The sequence below is a fragment of the Zonotrichia leucophrys genome, chromosome 1 (assembly GCF_028769735.1).
Source record: "Zonotrichia leucophrys gambelii isolate GWCS_2022_RI chromosome 1, RI_Zleu_2.0, whole genome shotgun sequence".
In the NCBI taxonomy this organism is placed as follows: domain Eukaryota; kingdom Metazoa; phylum Chordata; class Aves; order Passeriformes; family Passerellidae; genus Zonotrichia; species Zonotrichia leucophrys.
Window position 1 is genome coordinate 5204340 of NC_088169.1, and position 22025 is coordinate 5226364.

The 22025-nt window shown below is 43.8% G+C and overlaps 1 protein-coding gene across 2 annotated transcripts; it reads right to left on the minus strand.

The window, feature by feature from the left end:
- Positions 1-1141: 1141 nt before the first annotated feature.
- Positions 1142-21095, minus strand: ZBTB21 (zinc finger and BTB domain containing 21). 2 transcript variants are annotated; one of them, XM_064705725.1, is made up of 2 exons: positions 20975-21095; positions 1142-9324 (listed from the first exon to the last, which is right to left on the minus strand). In XM_064705725.1, exon 2 carries the CDS (start codon positions 9309-9311, stop codon positions 6135-6137), a length of 3177 nt encoding a protein of 1058 aa, XP_064561795.1. In that variant the 5' UTR covers positions 9312-9324; positions 20975-21095; the 3' UTR covers positions 1142-6134. The 2 variants fall into 2 exon arrangements, with proteins under 2 accessions (XP_064561795.1, XP_064561787.1); XM_064705717.1 differs by lacking the exon at positions 20975-21095 and adding an exon at positions 12205-12454.
- Positions 21096-22025: the final 930 nt, after the last annotated feature.

Here is a 22025-nt window from a genome sequence, read left to right on the forward strand (position 1 = left end):
CCTTCCCACTGGATTTGTGGTGTCCCACTGACACCATTCCTTGACACCCAGGCAGGGATTTGCATGAAACTTGTGGGATATTAATTCTTGAGACATTGTCCCCTCTGTTAAATGTGGGTGAAACTTGTCAGGGGGTCCAACCACACTGCACAAGGCAAAAATGTGGAAAAAACTGCAAAAACCAGCAGATGTGGAGTCCAAGAAGTTGAGAAAACTGGCCTAAGTGTTCTCAAAGACAGGTCACACCTACTGTGAAGACAGGAACTGAGTAAATCCCATTCCCAAAAGTAAAAAGCTCATTCTCTGCTTTATGGGAATCCACATGCTACATTCCCACACAGAAGGTTTTGTAGCCATGATATCTTCTGAAAAATCCTTTCCTTAGGACTTTTTCTCCTGAGAAGCTGAGAGGCCTGAGAGACAAAATGTAAATAATGATTATCTGCTGCTGTGGAATGCAGGTGGATCTGATTGGTCTCATGTGATTATTTTTAATCAATGGCCAATCACAGTCCAGCTGTCTTGGACTCTCAGTCAGACACAAGCTTTTGTTATCATTCCTTTCTTCTTGCTTGCTAGCGTTCTGATTAAATCCTTTCTTCTATTCTTTTAGTATAGTTTTTATATATAATTTTAATATAATATATATCATAAAATAATAAGCCAGCCTTCTAAAACATGGAGTCAGATCCTCGTCTCTTCCCTTTTCCTGGGACCCCTGTGAACCCCACACAGGGTTTTGAAGAGGGACATTTATGCAGCAAAACTGCTTTGGATGCGTGCTGTAAAACCAGAAATATTGCTGTGTCTTCTCAAACATCTGGTTCAGTCCAGTTTTAGATGGAGACACTTCCTCCCACAAATCACTGATTGCACATGAAGCAGGATTTGGTCTGTGCTCAAGTTTTTAAGGGATTGTCTGGAGCAGTTGGTTTTCCTGTATTTTCCAGTAAAAGCTTCAGTGAGGCATTTACTAAAACAAACAACTCCCCATTATTTTAGTAATGTACAAGTAGCACTTACATCCAACAAACAGAACAAAAGATGCTCTCTTGCAAACTCATTTCCTACCCTGCAGACACAATGGTTTGTACAATAACAACACCCTCTGCCAAGAGATTCCAGTAGAAGACACAGCGACTCAAAAGAAACAAAGTGTAAGTTTATTGGACGTCAACATTTCTTAGTCAAGATCTAAGTAAAGAAACCACACAGTAGAAAAAGTTGTACAAAGCAGCAATGGATTTACATTACATTAAAGAAAAAATTGCCTTAAGCTATTAAGTCTCAGTCCTAAAAAAAGTAAAAACCCATCCTGGTGTATTGAACAGATATAGAATGTATAAGGTATACAGGATTATAAACCCAGAGTTGCTTGTCTTACTTCTATAATCCTTTAAAATGACAAGTGATTTTGTGTAACTAACCGGAAAACTCTCTAGAAAATATATTGGATAATTCCAATTTCTAGTAGGAAACTATTCCCCTGTACCCAAGCACTTAAAGTGATCCCATTTTCCTGCTTTTTAAAAAAGGACACTGTCAAGAATAAGCCTCAAAATATGTACTTTATGTGTATTTTGCACTTCAGGCTGTAAAAGAGGGTTTGTTCTGATTTTTCTGTACACAACTGAATTAAAGCTGCTGCTGCAATAGTGGGAAGCTTGTGTCTTTAAAAGATAATGTGTATCACTGAGAGTCTGGAAAAGGAAAAAAAAGGACTGAGTCCTTTATTCTGGAATAGTGAGAGGAAAAGCAACATGAAAAATCAGCTCAACCCACAGAATTCAGTTACATTTTTCAGACATCCTCGCAAAAACTGAGGCTGCCCATAATAGAATTTTCATGCCCAAGCAGCTCAAGTGTTATGACTCAATTTTTAAATTTCTTCCATATTATTAATTAATATAAAGTATTTCTAATATAGGTATATTACTTTTCTATATCCAGCCTTTCTCTTGATAGTGTCCCTTTTGGTAGAGCAGTTACAGTACAGTTTTTCACAAGTCATTTTAAATAAACAAGAATCAATAACATTAAAAATACTATCAGGCTGTGTTCAGCAACAACAGAAAAAAAAATATTTTAACACTGATTCAATAACAGCAACAATAAAAAAAAAACCCCAACCAAAACAAACAGATAAAAAAAACTCCAACAAAAACCAACCCCCTAAGCTTGTTTTGATTTTTACCTAAATCTGGTAGGAAAATGTAAACAATTTTATTGAACAGTATAGGCACATGCCAGATTACAGGCTCATGCCAGATATTTGCAGCCTCACTGTTAGAGCCAAGAAATCAGGCATAGTCTGTCCTTATCCCATGGGAGGAACTCAATTTAACACTGGAAGCTTGGAACAGCAACAGAGAGCACGCAGAGCTCTGGAGCAAACCCACGTGTCCAACTTGGGGAAAATGAACATCAGGCAACAAAACCTCCTGGATGTCCCTGCCTTGTCTCTTAGAGCTGCTTGGGGTCACAGATAATGCAACATCTCATTTTTGGAGCAGCCCAGACCAACTCTGGGCTCACCCTCTCCACCAGGTTATCTCCTCCATCACCTGCCAGGGGTGTTTCACTCTCCCTCACCAACAACCCAAAACCAGAGACAGCTCTGTCACTGGCTCCTGTGTTTTGCTGCCATTGCTCTCTTTCAAGGCTGGTCATGGTCCCAATTCAGCAAAGAACTTGCACAGAACAATTTAAGAAAATAAACAAAATAAGACTGATCTTAATGGACTTAAGATAGGCTTAGAGGCTTTGCCAACACAGTGCCTGAAAGGAAAAAAAAGTCCCAAACCAAAATACATTTCATGGCTCAACACTGCTCCCCTGAAATGCAACACTAGTTTCCACTCCCACTGAAGCAGGATAGTTCTCTGAGATTTATCTGATAGGTTATAAAAATAGCAAAAAAAGGACAGAATTATAGATTCTAATCTATATATTAAAACATCTGCACGTTCCTGTCACAAATTTTAGAAAAAAAAGCAAAACACTTTTTTTATATTTAACAAGACCTCTAACTTTTTGTCACTTCAATACACAGCTATAAAATTAAACAAAATATGATGAAAACAGGCTTTTGCATCAATAAATTTGCCTTTTATTTTGGCTGTGGCCAAACTAGACACTCTTCAAAAGACCTTTATTTATAAACAAGCAACTAACATTTTTTTCCCATAATTTAAATTTTAAGACATATATTAAAGTTATATAAGTGGAAGCATATTTATTCCATATCCTCCAAAATAAACACTTCTATCAAGGGCTTTTTAAGATACTGTATAAAAGCTAATAGAAAACCAGAACTGCTATATAAACATCTCATATTTAAATTTTAGAGATCCTGAATTCCTTTACTAAACAACAGGAACCAAATGTAAAAAAAAAAAAAAATAATAATCACACAGAACACGCTCAAAGTGGAAAACAAAACTTTAAAAACCCCCTCAAAACCAAAGCAACTGAAGAAAAACTTAGGAGGCTACTTAGACCAAAAATATTTAATGGATTCTTTATAATACCTAGTACACTAGGAAAAGGTTAGGGTTTCTTCAAAGATGTTGCACAAGGTTTTGATTTAAAGTGTGTAGAATTTATCACCATAGCACAGAGCAGAATCCCAGCTGGAAGTGAGATGGCTGTGACCCAGCTGAGCTGGATGCCACCTTCCTTCAGAAAGCACACTGAATTTTAAAAGGCTGTAGCTCAACTTTCAGGCTGTTGTGCAGAAGAATCACTGGGGAAAACTTAGGAACCATTCTACGAAAACACGTTCATATTTTATACACACAGATTTTTTTTTAAAACATATATAAAGGGTACTTAGCAAGGCTTTATGTTTTTCTGATTCTTAAAACCAGGTTTAAGTGCAATAACCATTTTATTCTGAAATCGTTTCTGGTAAGAAAGAAATTTATGGTTTTATTAGGTGGAATAAAAAAGTCAGTAAGTGGAAATGTCACTATTAAGCAAGTACCTTGTTTCAACTGCAATGCCACTGAAAGAGTTTAACTGATACTCAAGCAAATTAGCCTAATCAAACTCAGCCACAGTTTGCCTGAAAGAGGACAAAAAAGAACAACATGTTATTTTCAGAGGTGTCTAGTAGCAATTTTAGATCATAAGAAAAACGAAGCAGAAGAGGCTTGAAAATAACATTGTGATTTTTTTGGTAGCTGAAAAAAATCAGGGGTCCATCCTGAGCTGATTCTTTCAAACTTCACTTACAGGAAAAATAATTAAATATCTGTTGGGAAAAAAAAATGGTGGCACACTTGGCTTTCACTGAGAAAAATCTGGTGTGTGCCTAAGGGTGCCCACCCTCAGATTCTTAGGAGTTACAATTGTGCTTGATTTTGCTGAATCTCAGCATCAGCTTGCAATTTTAGCTTTTGAACTTGGGATACTGAAACAACACACATGGTTACACAGGGAATTCAAGCCTCACTCCTGCTCCCCCTGAAATGGTGACCAAATTCCTGCTGGTTTCAGTGGACACAGACTGGGCTCTGACTCAGCAGGCTGGAATTACATCCCCCTTCTCCCAGCCCTGCAGGGGGAACGTTGGTCAGGATCATAAACACAGTTTGCATCATTTATGTTCACTCCAACCCACCACCCCTCCACTAAGTTAAAATTCTAGCAAAATAATTTCTCACTGTTGGTTCACCTCCTACTTCTGGGTAAATATTTCCTTGACTTACAGAAAAAATTGGACCCTTACTATAGCTCCTGGTAAATATGTGTGATCCTACTTACACTAAATGCTCCAGTTGCCATTTGAGGTAAAATAATGGAAGCACACAGAATATCTGCAGCCCATTATTACCACAATTTTCAACAAATTGGAAAATTGCAACACAGTCACATATGAGTAAAGCAGCAGAAAGAACTACTCTATATGCATTGTATCCATAAAATGCAGTGATTGTAGTGTGATTTTCTCCTCTGCTTTGAGCTGGATATGTACGCTTAATACAAATTTCAAATACATATTTCTTCATTTATACAGGTGTCTATATAAATATTTACATTTTTAGGTTTTGTTAAAACATATCTTTGTACTTCATGGCTGAGCTTGTTACTTGTGTTTAGAAACACAACTCATCTTCTGTCCCTTAACGAGCTCTCTCTTGATGATTTAATAGTTATACATTCCTTTGTAGTTAAAATTACAAACAGTTGTACAAATAGTGGAAACAAAACTATGAAACTTGTCTGACATCCATTCAACCTCAGTTCATGTTATAAACAGTACCATTTGCATTATGATGGCTGTTACACAATGACTTCAGCTACCCAAGTATCCGTAGGAAATTAGTCTTTGGGACATTATATAAAGCAAAGTACCCCTCTCTCAATTTTCCTTAGAAAGTTATAATTAAATGGCTGAAAGCAGACTTGCTGCTACTTCTTATATAAAATCTTAATAATATTGCTGACTTTAGATTCTATTTTAATTTGCACAAGTTCCATACAACAACAAAACAATTCTATGTTCCCTTAAAATAGCAAACATTTGTATCCAATAACATCAAGATTACTCAAACTTGAGGTTTATTTGTTATTGCTAAAGGTTTCTAAGACCTAAGTCAATACAGCAAGACACTCCATCCACTTCCTCCCAAACTGCCAGTGCATGGCAACCACTTACATGGAGCTTGTGTGTGTGGGTTTCTTTTGGAAAAACAAATTATGACGTTGGTTACAGTATTTCACTACCATAAGTAGAACCTTCACACTCACAGTTAGAATCCAAATTGTTGTTTCTCTTTCATTTAATATGTAACTTTATATATAATACACACGCACACACCAACATCACGGGATGAAGATCCATGCATACAATCCAGATGCAATTGTATTTCAGTGTCAAATGAAATAAAATAAAATTTATTCTCTTACTATTAGATCCCAGACCACAATATTTTAAATTACTCTGCTTTCTACCTACTAACCAAGTTATAATTTTCCCTAATCTTCAAATCCAAGCAGCATCACAAATTCCAGATTTTCCACCATCACCATCATCCTTTTGATCTTCTTAAATTTGTCGTCTATGTGGCAGGCCTCTGAGATCCTGAACACAGCCCCCCAAAACCAGCTCTGCAAGGCCTCTCTTAAAGCTAATTGTGTGTCTGTTCGTGGCTCCAGAGGCTGAAAGCTGTTTTGAAAGTCCTGTGGCAGAGTTTGCACATGTACTGTCTCTTGAAGGTGATGGCCGAGAGCGGCGGCGCGTGGTAGAAGAGTGTGTCCGACTCCTGCGGCACGAACAGCTTCTCAGTAGCAGCCGAGCTCTCCGGCAGGCCCGTGGGGCTGTCGGGCTCCAGAGGCTGGATTTTGGGCAGAGGAGGGGGTGGGGGTAAGGGTGGGGGTGATGGGGAATTGGCTGGTGGACATATCTCAGGCTCTTTGTTTGTGGACTCCTCTGCAGCCTGGGACATGTGAGACTGGAAGTGGCTCCAGAGGCGGAAATTGGTTCGGAAGGCCTTGTTGCACACGTGGCAGATGAAGGGCTTCACCGAGCACAGGAGCTCCTGGTGCCGCTCCAGCTGCTTGCGCAAGGTGAAAATCTTCCCACACTTCTCACAGGGCCACAAACTGGGATCTTTCTTGGAGACTACGTCCTTGGGTTCCCTGCTCGTTTCAGTGACCTCGTCCTCTATGTCATCTGCAGGCTCTTCTTTGATCTGGATTTTAAACTGCTTGGAAACACTTAAGTCTTCAGGCAGGCATGAAGAGTCTTCAGAATCAAAATTGATTTGTTCTGACGAATCACTGAACACGCCGTCCTCCTTTGCAGCAACAAAATTGTTCATTTTATTGGATTCCGACTGCGAAGGCAGCCGTGAGGAACTGGTGACTTCTCCATTGTGATCCATGAGGGGCAAAGAGAAGTTCTCTGATGGAGCCATTGTGTTCTGATTGTGAACTTCAACCTGATGGCGCCAGATGCTGAAGGATGATTTGAAGGTGCGCATGCACTCAAGGCAAGTCAGCTTCTTGTACTCACACTTGCTCTCATGCTCGTGCTTCAGCTCTGGAGAAGAAAACCTAAGGCTGCAGTAAGGACAGACAGTGGCGTTCCTACAGAGTCGCTCGTGGTTTCCCTGTTCAATCAGCGAGGAGAGCTTGGCATTGCAGAGACGGCACTGATAAACCTCCTTGTTTTCCACGGGGTTTTCAATATGAATGTGATCTTTCTGCTTGGGAGCCTTATTCCCTCCAATGGGCTTCTCCCCAGGGTGCATTTTTATGTGCTGTTTGAACTGGGAGAGGAAACGATAAGCTTTCCCACAGTAGGTACAAATATAGGCTCCTTTGGTTCTCGACCTTAAATTCCTTTTGATGACTTGTTGTGCTTGGGAAGCCGACTGGCCCTGAAAGCTCTGCTTGCCACGTCTCAGTTTCACAATCAGAGCTTTTTTGATTTCTCTCTCCCTCACTATATCGATCAGTTTTCTTTGGAATTTTTCATCCAAAAGGGCATGTGAACTGGAAGCTGGTGAGGGATTCTTCACAATTCCATGTTGTGTCTGGCAGTGTGTCCACACTTTGAAATTGGTGTGGAATCTCTTGTGGCAGATGTCACAAGCATAGGGCTTCTCTGGATTGTGATACATGTTAACATGGCGATGAAGACCTGCTGTTGATCTGAAAATTTTAAGGCAGTGTTTACATTTAAATTTTTTATTTGGTCTTGCTTCTTCCATCTCGCTGTATTCATCTTTGCTGACATCAGAATCAGGGAAATCGGCATCAAGGTGCGTGGGGCTCGAGCCTTCCTCAAAGTTCTCTTCTGAGCCAGGAGAACCCTGCTCATCCGCCTTCAGCTTCTTGAATGGTGGCCTCCTATCATCCTGGAACCTCCTTTTGGCTGGAAGTCTGCTCGGTTCCTTACGATCATCCTCAGTTTTAAAAGCAAAGTCTTTGTTTGCCGATGCTGCAGCATCACCCACCGTGACTCGGATGATGTCAGCAGGATCTGAGAGGGGACTGCTGGGCTCAGTTTTGATCCTCACCTCTGAGAGAGGGGAAGCCACCTCCCGATCCGTTGTCTGAGAGGCACTGAAAGACCTAAGGCGATGTGGGTGTATTACCTGTGGCTTCTCATCCAAGGCCGACTTCTCCGATGACTCTTTCGAGGATGACTTTTGGGATGCAACATTAAATGCCTTCTGGGAATCGTTAGTTCCCGGTGAGGAGCATGAGGATACCTGTGCAGGTTTTAGGTCAACAGAAGGTGAGTAAATAGGAACCTGGCTGTCCATGGAAAGTGACCTTCGAAGGAGACTTTTTACAAGGGGCCCACTTCTGTCAATACTTTGGTTTTCTGGGCCAGACCCACTAGATGGGATTACCAGCCCTAACTTGGAGTAGTAGAGCAAATTCCTGTCTTCCCCTTGACCATTTCCTTTTCCTGCCTCTCGCAACAGAAACGTGGATTCCGCTGCCCCACGCAGAGACAAGACTGGTGGACGTGGTCTTTTCAATGACATCTCTGCAACCTTTCCTCTCAGAAGCTGAGCGCTGCTTCCTGGCTCGCCGCTTGCCATTTCTTTCTCTGCCAAAGACATCTGAGGCAGCACCATGTTCCTTTTCACTAAAGCACCTCTGCTCTGATCCTCCACAGTTCCAGAAGTTTCATGAACCTTTGTATAGCTCACAGGGCCTTCTTTCAGCCACCTCCTTTCAGTCAGTGATAAGTTGTGAAGGGTTTCAGTTGGTTTTGTTACCTGTGGTCTGCTGCCAGCTTTGACAGCCCCAGAGGGTGAAGGTTTAGGAGTATGGCTTAAGTCGTGCTGTGTTTGATTTACGCTTTTCGCTTGTGCTTCAATTCTGTTCTGACAGACAATGACACTTCTCTTCTGAGAACTACTTTCATCTTCATCTTGGTAGAGTATTTTTTTCATAGGACAAGAAGGAAAAGGAGCTTGAGGACTCTTGGAAACAATGTTTGTAAGAAAAGATATTCCAAGGCTGTAGCCCAGTTCTTGCACTGCTGCGAGGCTGCCCTTCTCAATGAACAAGGATGAAGAATAAATGTAGTTCAACACATTATCAAAAGCATCTGGCTCACAAAAGTCGAGCTGAAACACTGACTGAGACTCATTCTCCTTATTTGTGAACAGAGTCTGGAAATATTCACTGCTGGCAGCCAGAACATTCTTATGAGCTCGGAATTTCTGGTCTCCTACGATCAGCACAACGTCACACAGCTGTCCCTTGAGACGCTCCTCGTTCAGGGTGCTCAGCAGGGAAATGGCATGTGCTGGATTTATGTAATGCAAGAGCCCCTCCATGATTCTGGTGTCCCTGAAAAACAACAAACAACAACAACAAGCTGTAGGTTGCCTTATATGAACTGTTAGATACAAACACATCTCCTGTACTTTGCAAACAGGCTCAACCAGCACCAAACAGCAATTGAAGAAACAGCTTGTGTGGAGGAAAAGCTTGGGAATGAAACACCACTGGCAGCTCCAAAAAAGCACAGGCATGGGAAGAACCAGCTACCTAACTGACAGGGTAGCAGCAGGAAGTCCTGGGAAAGGAAGAAACCATTTAATACAGAAAATAGGGGAGCATACTAACAAACTTAAGAACACACCACAGCACTAATGTTACACCAAGGATATTACACCTAACTAACTGCGGGATGGATGGATGGATGGATGGATGGATGGATGGATGGATGGATGGATGGATGGATGGATGGACGGATGGGCTGTGTTCTCTTCCTGTAATACACCTCTCTACAGGGAGGAACACTTCAAGCATTTCACTCTTGATCATCTCTTTCTCTGCTTCAGCTTTATAAAGATCTATCTTGACAACTGGACTGATAAACTCTGGATTCTTGGATCACGTATATAAAGCTTAGTGATAGCAACTCACCTTTCTGAGGCTAAGCAACCCTGACAGTCTCCTGCTGACTACACAAATTTAGGGGGCTTTGTTGTCACTTTTAATAGGATGATGGAAAGGGCATTAATACTGGGAAGGGAGAAGGAAACAGCATTATTGTCTGTAATGTAAATTCATTGTGTTTACTTATGCTTAATAAGTGCTGTTAATATCTACTTCTAACTGTATGTGCCACTTAAAACTGCACTGGATTCTGGGAAATGGGATTTTGGAAAACCAGGATCTGGTTTCTGGGAAATGTCAGTTTTCACTGAAGTACCCCTGCATTGCTTTGCTCAGGATGAAAAGCAATCAAAGAACTGAAATCCCTGTTTCATTCATTAGCATTAGAGCACTTTATGCCCACAAACCATATATGTGAGGAACAGTTACCCATGGCTGCATCCAAGAGTACAATAAGGACAAATTAAGCTGCAGTGCAGAAATCTCCATGATCCATGTGCTTCAAAACACAGCCCATTCCATACTGCATATGTCTTGATAACTCACTATACTGCTCCTGATGAGAGCTTAACAAAAGAAGATAACCAGGTTTTAAGTTAAACAAATAAATTCAGTGGCAGGAGCTGTAATTTATATATCTGTGCACAAGAACACACATAGAGAAATCAACAATATTCTCTTATTTTTTTCGTGGACACTCTCTATACTACCTCCATGGTGGTTGTAAAACAAATCAGGATCTATTAAAAGCAATTCTCTTACTTTTACAGCTGATTTGAGAAACTAGTTTTTAGTTTCATTTATACATGATACATGCAACTACAACAAAAAGGTTTCTCTGTTCACCAGCTTACAAGCAGAACTGTAAAGTTTATCAAAATAAAAAAAAAAACTGTACTAAGAAGCTACAACCCCACGGTTAACAAATGAGGATGGTAAATCTTAAAACTAATCGGTATAAGTGATCAAAGTCTGAATTGGTTTTATTGAGAAATGACTTAAAGGATGCTGCATGCAGTGTCTCAGGGCACTGATCATATCAAGGACTGAGCTACCACTTCTAAACCTAAAAATACCAAATGAGTTCATAGTGACATGGCAACAGCAAAATCAGAATGCTGTTTCCTCATCAGATCAGTCTTTACTGAGTATTTCAGTGCCTTGCAGTGTCATTTCATAAACACTAATTTATCCTTAATTCACCTTCGATAGCTATAATGCATAATTCCCCCACACCTCCATCTATAAAAAGCAGTGCAGTCAATCTCAAACTGAGAAAGCAATCTGGTTTGCTTTGCTTTCTATGTTTCACTGAAGAACACTGGGAGGATGGAGGTGGGGGTGTAAGGATGGAGGTTCATTGCCCTCCTCCTTTGTGGATGCCACTGCAATTTAAAGTGGCAGAGTGTGGCTGGCCCTAGTCCAGTTTCATGGTCTGAGCAGCCATTAACAATTACAGAGTTTTAAGAGCTCCAGGAGAACATCTTTCCCTTCACCTGGAAGAAAGTGAATTTGCAAACTCAAGTGATTCCTCTGGGATGCAAGTTGCAGAAGGTAAATGGAGGTAGCAGATAACAGAGCTTAGGAAACTCTAACTATGGTGATGAGACACCCAACAGAAGCTGCTGCACAACCCACACTTCAAGGACACAGTGGAAATAGAGTATTAGTCAAATGTTTTGAAATATTTTAAGATCTTTCATTTTAATCTGCTTTGCCCTTGTGTTTTTCAAACTGGCAGAGTAAACACCATGTAATTACTATGTGTCCCTCTGCCCACATAACCCAGCAGTGCAGTGTAACCAGCAGAGAGTGGTGTAAAATCTGCAGGACTAAAGCAGAATCCAGCAGTCACCCATCCTTCTGGCCACAGTTTCCTTCTTCATTCCTACAACAACTTCAATTCATCCCATGAAACACCGCAGACACAAACATCCCTGCAGTCACTCACGGTGCAATTTAACTCTGTCACTTTAACAGTAACCAAGGCTGCAATGCACACAAATGGCAAGGGACCAAATCAATCCTCCAAAGGCAGCTTTAATCCTGGTATTTCCTAATTCAAGGGCTTGACTTTCAGCTTAATAGCCTTTAGACACAACAGGCAGAAATTAAACAAACAATAGCACAAAACCACCAGAACTGTTTCACAGAGCCATTTCAAGACATTTACCCAGATCATGTGAAAGCCTGAAATATTTAGAAGTAGAAAAAAACCATCAACCCAAAGAATACCCAAGTCAATGTGTTAAAATTTCACTACATGAATACTTTTCAATAACAAAGTTGATCCAAGTCATCCCTGCTCTCTTGTGTTCACCTTACCTGCACACTGCAGGTCACTCCTCCTTCAGCTGTGCCAGTACAAATATTTGCAGGCCCGTGTGACGTAGCAGAACAGACAATAAATAAACACCCAACATTAATTCTTTCCAAATGCTGGTTGATTTTTATAGTGAACCACATCAGGAACTACTGCATTGGCATAACTGAAGAGGCAGCAGTAGGAACAGCCACAGGAGACAAGAACTGGTTCCCTAAAGCCAGTGCCTGGCTGCCTGTGCTGAGCCCCACACAAAAGCTTGCGTAGATACACAACCCTGGCAGTCTCCTGAAACACCAGATTTGGTTCCAGGTGTTTGAGTACTCCTACTGCTCAGCTGTAGATTGTTTTGTGATTAGCTACCTCAGATCTTTCCTCCAGATAATCTGCTTTTATTCTCTCTAACTCTTTTTTTTCCAGCCACCTTCACTACTGACTGGAAACAAAGCTTTCTTCTTTTGTTCCATGATGTTTAGGTGACATCATGGAAACAGCAGGAGCACATCAGGAAATGTCCCACAGTGTGGTGGCAGGTGCCTCATGCCACAGCAGCTGCTGGTCCTCAGGAGGAACAGTGACTAAACTCAGACTCCAGTCCCAGGATGGGCCAGTGCAGCAGGAACCTTTGTGAAGCCAAGAAGAGATTTTAGTGTCAGCCTTCACAGAATCACAGATGGGTCAGGCTGGAAGGGAGCACAGTGGGTCATCAGGTCCAACCCCCTGCTCCAGCAGGATCCCAGAGCACACAGCACAGGATTGTGTCCAGATGGCTCTGGAATAGCTCCAGAGAGGGAGGGAGACTCCACAGCTCTCTGGACAATCTGTCCCAGTTCTGTCACTGCACAGGGAAGAAGTTCTTCCTCATGTTCAGGTGGAACTTCCTGGGCATCAGTTCTGCCCATTCCCTCTTGTCCTGTTTCTGGGCACCACGGAGCAGAGCCTGTCCACCCTCCTGCCACTGCCCCTTTAGATTAATTTATACACATTAATGAGGTGCCCTCTCAGTCATCCCTTCTCCAGGTTGAACAGGCCCAGCTCCCTGAGCCTTTCCCTGTAAAAGAGATGTTCCAGCCTCTAATTTCCTCCTTCAACAGCCCTCCACTGATCTCAGAACACCAGATTTCAAAAGCCTAAGTACCATTTGGCATAGCATTGTTTTTATTTTATACTTTGAACAAGGACAGAAAAAAGTGCCTCTACTATTTTAAAATAACTTTTGTAAAATAAAAGAAATCTCAGGAGAGCTCTTCACAAGGGAAGGGTGAAAAAGCTTAATCTTAGGCCCAATAGTTTATTGATCTTCAACAGCAACCTCCCTTTCAAGTGGCAGCTCCCTTTCCTTCCTCTCCCATCTCCTCCCAGCCCTGTGCTTCTCTCCCCTTCCTTTCACCAGTTCTGCTCATTTGATCTCCCAGTGAACAAAATTAGGCAGGGAACAAAAAGAAATAAAATAATTCCAGAATTTTAGATATGTTTGCTGTTTTCTAGGATAGGCAGCTTAATCAGCTCACTGAGAGGTCAAATGAGCATCAGGGTTCCAGCAAGAGGAGCCAGGCACCTGCCCATTCTTTGTTCCATCAGCTTCCTCCATCTGAAATGTCACCTTTAGAAACAACAGAGCCACCAACTTTACAGCTGGAATATCCCAGACAGAATCAGGCAGATATTTAGGTGTGGTTTTAGTGCAAGCTGCACCCTCAAATACATGAGCAACTAAGAGATGTCAATGCTGCCTTTTGACTTCCAGCATAAGGAAATCCCTGTCAGCTGAAGCTCCATTAACAGCTGGCGGGCAGTGGGAAAGGTGATGTCCTGAAATTCTCCTTGAGATGCAACCTTGCAGCCAGGGCTGCAAGGAAGTGCAGGTGGAAGCAGAAAATATGAGGATGGAAGAGGAAACACACATTAGAGACTGAACAGGTTTCAACAGGGAAAACACACAAGAAGCATGGGAGGGAAAATCCACTAAAGAAAGTAAAGAAATGTGGATTATAAGACTCAGCCCAAAAGTACAAGTGCCTTCCTGGGGCATCCCCTGCAAAATGCAGGAATGTTGCATTCATTTGAGTGCTTTGCTGAGGATCTGATGGCTCTGATAATTCTGGTGCTATTTCAGACACCAGAAGAGTAGAAAGGTCCCTTACTCGTCTGTCACAAGTCCAGATGAAAAAGGAACAGGATCAGGCAGATATTTATGTGTGCTTTCAGTGCAAGCTGCACCCTCAAATACATGAGCAACGAAGAGATGTCGATGTTGCCTTCTGACTTCCACAATAAGGAAATCCCTGTCAGTGAAGTTCCATTAACAGCTGGGGGGCAGTGGGAAAGAGGATGTTCTGAAACCCCCCCTGAGATGCAACACTGCAGCAAGGAGGTGCCAGGGCTGCAAGAAGTGCAGGGGGAAGCAGAGAATGTGAGGATGAAGGAGGAAACACACATTAGAGACTGAACAGGTTTCAACAGGGAAAACACACACGGAAGGGACAAACCCACTAAAGAAAGCAAAGAAATATGGATTGTAAGACTCAGCCCAAAAGTACAAGTGACTTCCTGGGGCAACCCCTGCAAAATGCAGAATGTTGCATTCACTTGAGTGCTTTGCTGAGGATCTGATGGCTCTGACAATTCTGGTGCTATTTCAGACATCAGAAGAGCAGAAAGGTCCCCTACTTGTCTGTCACAAATCCAGATGAAAAAGGAACCTCCATTGCTTAAGCTTCTACTCAAGGACCCTCTGCTGGATTTTATTATTTGAATTTGACAACAGTTTATAAAATGTCTTTTCTCCCATCAACAGCCTTTGCAACACAGATACTCTTCCACAGCACATAGAGATTTGCACATCTCCCTATACACCCCCAAAACCTGGAGGTAAAAGCTGCAAACCCACACAGCAATATTGTTTGCATTTCTAGAATATTTTTCTACCTAAACACTTAAATAATCTCTTGCTGCATGTTTGGGGGTTCTGTCTTGCTGGATGTAATGAAATGAGATCTCACTGCTGCAGCTGTTTTCCCCTGCAGACAGCACTGTGAACTCTCCATGAAGACAAACGTTTCTCATTTCCAATAGGTCAGCAGCACAGAGAGACTCACTGGCATGAAGACAGGCATAAAATCAGATTAATAACATGCTTGCCAGTGTGTGAAATTGATGGACTAATTTCTACCTATTTATCCTTCACTCATATAAAAGCAGAAATTTAGGGAGAGAAAATGAAGAAATTTTATAATCACAGATTGACAGAATGGTTTGGGAAGGGACCTTAAGGACCATCCAGTTCTAAACCCCTGCCATGGGCACAGAGCAGGCTCCTCAGAGCCCCATCAGACCTGGCCTTGAACACTTCCAGAGATGGGCAATCTGTACCAGTGCCTCACCACCCTCACAGTAAAGAATTTGTTTCCAATATCTAATCTAAACCTCCTTCCAGTGTGAATATTCTGCAGTCTATTTTGTCCTGTGCTCTAGACAGATAATTAGCAGCTAACCTGACACAGACATGAAAGTGACTCAGAAATGAGAGGCTACTTTTCACATTCACATCATAGCCTCAGTTGCACGTTCTGACACTTAAAATAGCTCCCCCTGACGTGCAGCAAACGACAGAATGTCAGCGCACAAAGCTCCTCTTGTCATTGCCATTCTTGTTTACAAGCCAGCAGCAGCTCAGGGTGCAATTTCATCTCAGAGCAGTCTGAGGAGGGATGGCTCCTGCAAGGAGCAGCCAGCGACAGGATGGAAGGGCCAGGGCAGGGAAATGCTGCCTGAGAGCTCTCAAAGCTCTTCCTGAAACATTTAGTGAAGATTCAATCACATCAAACACAATGTGGTATTTGTCCTGGCTTCCATGACTTGAATAAAAGATGTGTAACTCAGCCTCCAAATGGCTGTAAACTAAATCAAAATATTAAAAAGTTTAAAAACACCTTTCCCTAGGAGTGCTTCATCTTTCATTCCCTTGAAATGCTTGTTTTGTAATGCAAAATGCAAAGCAATGTTTGCTTTGTAATGTTGCAAATAAACTCTCTGATGGGACAAGTCTGAAAGGCTTGATGGCCATCAGATTTAAACACCTACAGTAATCTCATCTCCAGAAATATTTGTCATTTTTTTGCATCAAATTTGAAGAATTGTAGACCAAATGTGTTCACTTGTACTATTTCTACACATTGATTTTATTGTTTTATTGGTAATGCTGAGATAAACTTATCAAATTGAGTACTATTCACTCATCTGCTTTAGTAGATGAGACATTAACAGGCCTAATTCACATTAAAAAATTATCAACATACAACTTTAAATTTTGCTAGTGTAATAAACATGTCAAACCCTAATTGTGGTCATATTTCTATTACTATAATGGTGCTTTGTACAGGCACAGTGTATTTTGGATGGGAAGAGAAGCCAAACATCCCTGTAAGGTACTTTTCTATCAACAGAATAGTGTTTACACTATTTATGAGAAAATGAGACATGAGGGGGAAAAGTCGTATATTTAATCTGAAAAATGCAGAATATAAAAAAATATAAAAATGCTGAGCCTAAAAAATTCCAAGTGAGAAAGTTATGATTCAGGGAATGCAGGTATCTTCCTCTCACTGAAGGGATCCAAAGAAATGTCATTCAGCCATCACTGATTCTGGCCAAGATACTGGGAAGATGACTCAGGAAAGACAACAGCAATTTCAGCTGAGTTTTACCTTAAGAGATTTACAAGCTCATGAATAGCATGTGGGAGATTTTCAGTTTACTCCAGTCCACAAGCAACTGAAGGTAGACTATGTCTTATATAGTTAAAAAAATTAATTTAAAAATCCAGCTCCATGAACAAGAGCACTGTATTTTTATATCTTTACTCCCCAAAAGGATTTATGAGAATTGAGATGGTCATATTTTTACTGGAATTCCAGGAAATCTGGCCTTTAACCTCAACAGCTGAAGGACTGGACTCAGTTATGTGTTGGTACGGAATAAACAAATTCCTTTTGGTTACGGCAGAGTGTGGCACTGATGAGAAATCACTGTAACTCTGCTGCTTTTCCTTCCATGGCTCTTAAGTGACATTAAAAGGGGCTTTGTGAGGCATTTTTGCTGTCCCAAGTACTCTGTTTTTTAGAAGGGCTCTGGAGATACAACCGTGTCCAGAGCAGGCTGTGAGGGGGTGCAGGGGAACTCACTGTGCCCTGTGCCAGAACTGTCCCTGCAGTAACCACACCTTGTCAGAGGCTGATGAGAATGAATTGCAACCTCAGTGTTACTCACAGTGTTCAGTACTGAGGTAGGATAAACCTTGGATAAGGAGATTAATGCTGCCAGACAAAAAAGGGAAAAATATTTCTCCCTTCCCCAAAGAACGCAATTTAGTTGTATACAAATTACTATCAAAGGAAAAGTTTTGTAGCATTTAAAAAAATATTTGGACAAAGGATTTTTCATGTGTTTTTATCACAGAGTGCATGGAGAGAATTTGCACAAGGAGGATGTGGTGTTTCACTGCACCTCAAAGAGAAAACCTCTCAACAATCAACCAGGGGATTTCAAAACTTATATTTGTGATGGACAGCAAGATTGGTGAACTGATGGGGATGGAAGGAGTTTAGGAAGATTGAAGACTCGCCCAACACTTTCTTTCCTTGTTCACAAAACATGCCTGAACTGTTCCAGAACAGCAAAAAGCAGTCAATAAGAAAAGACAACAAATTTCTTTTTATTTCACTGCTGATTGAAAGAAAATATAAGAGAACTGATGTCTTTAATATTATCAGGAAAAAAATGGAAACACTACAGTACAAAGACTAACAGTAAACTACAACAAATATTTAGGAAGGAACCCCCTCCTGCACAGAACACTTATTCTAAAGCAAGGCATGTTGCAGTCTCTCTATGACTTTGCTGCTTCTGAAGAATTTTGTTGCTTTCTGAGGATCTCAGATCATTACATGAGACAGATTTCAAAATGAAGGCACTCAGTTGCTCAAAAGTTTAATGAGAGCTGAAATTGTTGCAACTGCAGCATGTGACTCAGAGCACAGCCCCTCCCAGAGCAGAGCAAACCTTGTGCTGATTACAGCTCAGCTTCCTCTCCCCTCCGAGTCCACACTCGGTCACACTCTGCAGTTATCACCCTTTTGCAGATAAAGCAAATTTCAAAACCCCGAAAGCTCCAGAGGGTTGGTTTTTAACAGAAACTGCTTCACATCCTGAAGCTCAAAACAAAACAGCTTCAATAGAATGAGAAAGCTCAAGGCTTTCTGCCAAGTTGCCCTTTTAAATCCAAAGGTTGGTCTGCCCTGAACTAATATTGAAGAAAGTGTGATCAGCCAGATGATCAGAGCACATAATTCTCTGTGTGCAAATATTCTCCAGCATCACACACAAAACCCCCATGAGCTCAGCAAAGTTAATTTCTCAGTAATATCCAGCTTGTACTGATCCAGGGGGTTCTCAGTGTGAGATGGATGTGGCACAGAATCACCCTGGCACTTGGAACCTACACATGGGAACAGCAGGCACAAAACTTCACATTTATCACTGAATGTACAGCACAAAAAGGACTTTGGGAACTTCCTAAAAGCTGCTGCCTGCTTTATATTCACTAAGAATGTTAAGGTGTTCTAAAGGATAAGGCACCTTGAACATCAAAGCAGAATCAAGGGAGCTCACAAATGGTGAAAACTTCAGAGGTTCTAATTTGTGACACCTCCCTGCAAGCCCCTGCTGAGAACATGTAAATGACAGCTCCTGAAATGGTCACAATCCAGCCAGGATGGGTGGATTTTCCACAGGTAAACAAAATATTCTCTGCAGCATATGGGTGAGACACACATCTGAGAGAATGGGATGTCAGATCCCCTCCACCCAAGAGATGGCCACATAATCTGGGGTTTTTTGCTAACAGGGTTTATAAAAACAGTTGCTTAAATTTGCTCCAAACTTCCCCTCAAGAGGATCAGCATAATGCTGGTGGAAAATTTTAGTCAGAGCACTTTGTCAGTTTGAGCAAAGTCAGAACAGAACACTAAACCTACACATAAAACAGTACTAGATTAACCTGCAGTGTGCATTGACTACTCCTGATTTAGTATCAAAAAGACTTCCCATACAAAAATACATTTAAAAAAATCTAGTTTCATATAAATTTATCTAAGGATAAAATATTAATTTAACTACAAGATAGTGTATTCACAAAAAGCTCTGTGATTGTGTAATTCATCACAATCTCTTCTGTAGGTATGTACAGCCTACCTACCTGTTACTTCCACTGGGAGTCCAACTACAAAAATAAAAAGGAAGAGCTACTAAAGCAATTGCTATTTAATTATTAAGATGGGCTTACTCAGCACACACACATCCCACAATTATTTCCTGTCTAATAGTAACTCCTTGAAGTTTTTCTTCTTTTTATTTACACGAGCCTCATCCAATCTGAACACAACATCAGTGTGGATTTTACAGAGGGTTATAGCAAAATTCTTTCTGACAGCTGTGAGCAGGTAAAACACCTTCCACAACCTTTTGCACAGCCCACCACTGAGGATTTCCCCACCTGGCTGTGAAATGTGCTTCATCCTGCTGATGAATAATGCAGCCCAAGAGTGCTCGGAGCAGCAGAGCCACACTTTGTTTACAGAACCACAGAATGGGTCAGGCTGGAAGGGACCACAGTGGGTCAGCTGCTCCCACCTCCCTGATCCAGCAGGTTCATCCCAGAGCACACGGCACAGGATTGTGTCCAGATGGTTCTGGAGTATCTCCAGTGAGGGAGACTCCACAGCCTCTCTAGGCAATCTCTGCAGGGCTCGTTCACCGCACAGCAAAGTTCTTATGTTTATGTTGAGGCGGAATGTCTGCGCATCGGCTCCCAGTCACTGCCGGACCCCATCCTCGGACATCTCCCCTTTCTAGACTGACAGACATTGACAAGGTTCGGTACCTGCCTGCACTGACACGCGGGGACCTCGCTGGGGGAGATGAAACGCGTCTCCCTTCCAGACACCCCGGGAGGAGCCGCGGCACCCCCGAGTCACGGCCCTCCCGGCGCCTCTCGCTCGTTCTAGAGCTCGGATGGCAGCGGGGGCACAGCCCGGAGCCGCCGCCGGCGGAGGAGGGGGAAGCGCCGGCCCGCCGGTCCCTCACACCGCTCGGGCGGCCGCTCCTTGTCACCACTGGTGCCTGCTATCCCTTACACCACCGGTCCCCAGCGTCCCTCACACCACCGGTCCCTCACGCCCTGCGGCGGCCGGACCCTCGCGGCCCTCACGCCCCGCTGCAGCGGGTAACGGGCTCCTGAGGCGCCACAGCCCGGGGAAGCCGGAGAGCGGCGCGCCTCTTCCCGCTCCCCCCTCTCCGCTCCCGACCCGCCTCTCCCCGCCTTCCATGCATCCTTCCTTCCTTCCATCGCTGCCGGCCGCGCTCATGCGCCCTGAGCGCTTCCCCCGCGCCTCCCCCTCGGGGCTCGGGCCCGGGCGGGGCGGGCGATGTGGCGGCGGCGGCCGCGGGCACCTCCCGCCCGCTCCGGGCGCCTGCGCCGCGCCCCGCCAAGGACGGGGGGAAGAGTTTCGTAACCGGCGCATGCGTGCGGGAGCCGCATCCCCGCTCGGTGGAGGAAGGGGGGGGGAAGGAGGAAAGAGGAAAAAAAAAAAAAAAAAAAGGGAAAAAAAAAAAACCACCTCAGAGTTACGTCAGGAAAAGACGGATTTGTGCGCGGGGAGACCCGCGCGGCGCGGGCAGCCCCCGGGACGGGCGCGACACGCGGGCGCTACTCACCCTGTCCGCCGCCCCCCCCTGCTCGCCCCCCTCGGCGCCGCCGCTCAGGGCTCAGCCCGCGCTGCCGCCGCCGCCGCCGTGATTCCATCCATCTTGAATTTGACGTCATCCCACAACCGAGGGATGAGGTCATCGCGGGGAGCGCTCGTCACGTGCGCGGCGCCGCGATTGGCCGGGCCGGGGGGGAGCGGGGGGCGAGGGGGCGGCGCGGCGGGGGGGGAGGGAGACGGCGGGGGGGAACGGGGAAACGGGGAAATGGAGCGGGGATCCCCCGACCGACCGACTGACAGACCGACCGACAGCCCGCCCGCCCGGCCGCCTTCCAGCGCGGGCAGCACCGCCCGCAGCGCCACGGCCGCCGCCCTCAGCCCGCCCCGCCGCAGGGAAACTGAGGCAGCAGCAGCCGCCGCCGCGCGGGTGGGGGTGGCCCGGCACGGGGGACACACACACGGAGGGGACACACACACACGGAGAGAACACACACACACACAAGGGAGACGCACTCACACACGGAGGGGACACACACACACACACGGAGGGACGGGTCCGTGTGGCGGGGGACAGAGGGGTTCGGGAGGTTCCGCTGTGGTAACCGGCACCAACCGCCCCCCCCGCCTGTGTGCTGTGGGTGTGAGGGGAACCCGCGATTCACCGACATTTGTAATTGTTTCGTCGTGAGGTTTTATTGTGGTGATTATTGTTATTATAATTGTGTTTTTTAAGTGTAGGGGTAAGGCCCAGTGTGGTCTGTGAAAAAGCACCGTGCCTTGTGCCACGCACTGTGTCCCTCACAAGCAACCCCCCAACCCCTGACATTTCTGTCCCCCTCAAAAGCCACCACTGTGTCCATCAAAAGTCACTGAGTCCCCCAAGCCACCCAATATCCCATTCACTACCCACGGAACCCCTCCCAAGCCACCCAGTGTCCCTCAAAAAACACCCAGTGTCCCTCAAAAGCCACTCCTGTCCCCTTCAACAGCCAACCATGGTCCCCCTCAAAAACCACCCTCCAACCCCTCAAAAGCCACTGCTGTCCCCCTCAAAAGCCACA

Bases quoted from the DNA above. Each gene is read 5' to 3' on its own strand.
- ZBTB21 (XM_064705725.1), bottom strand. From the start codon at position 9,311: ATGGAGGGGCTCTTGCATTACATAAATCCAGCACATGCCATTTCCCTG.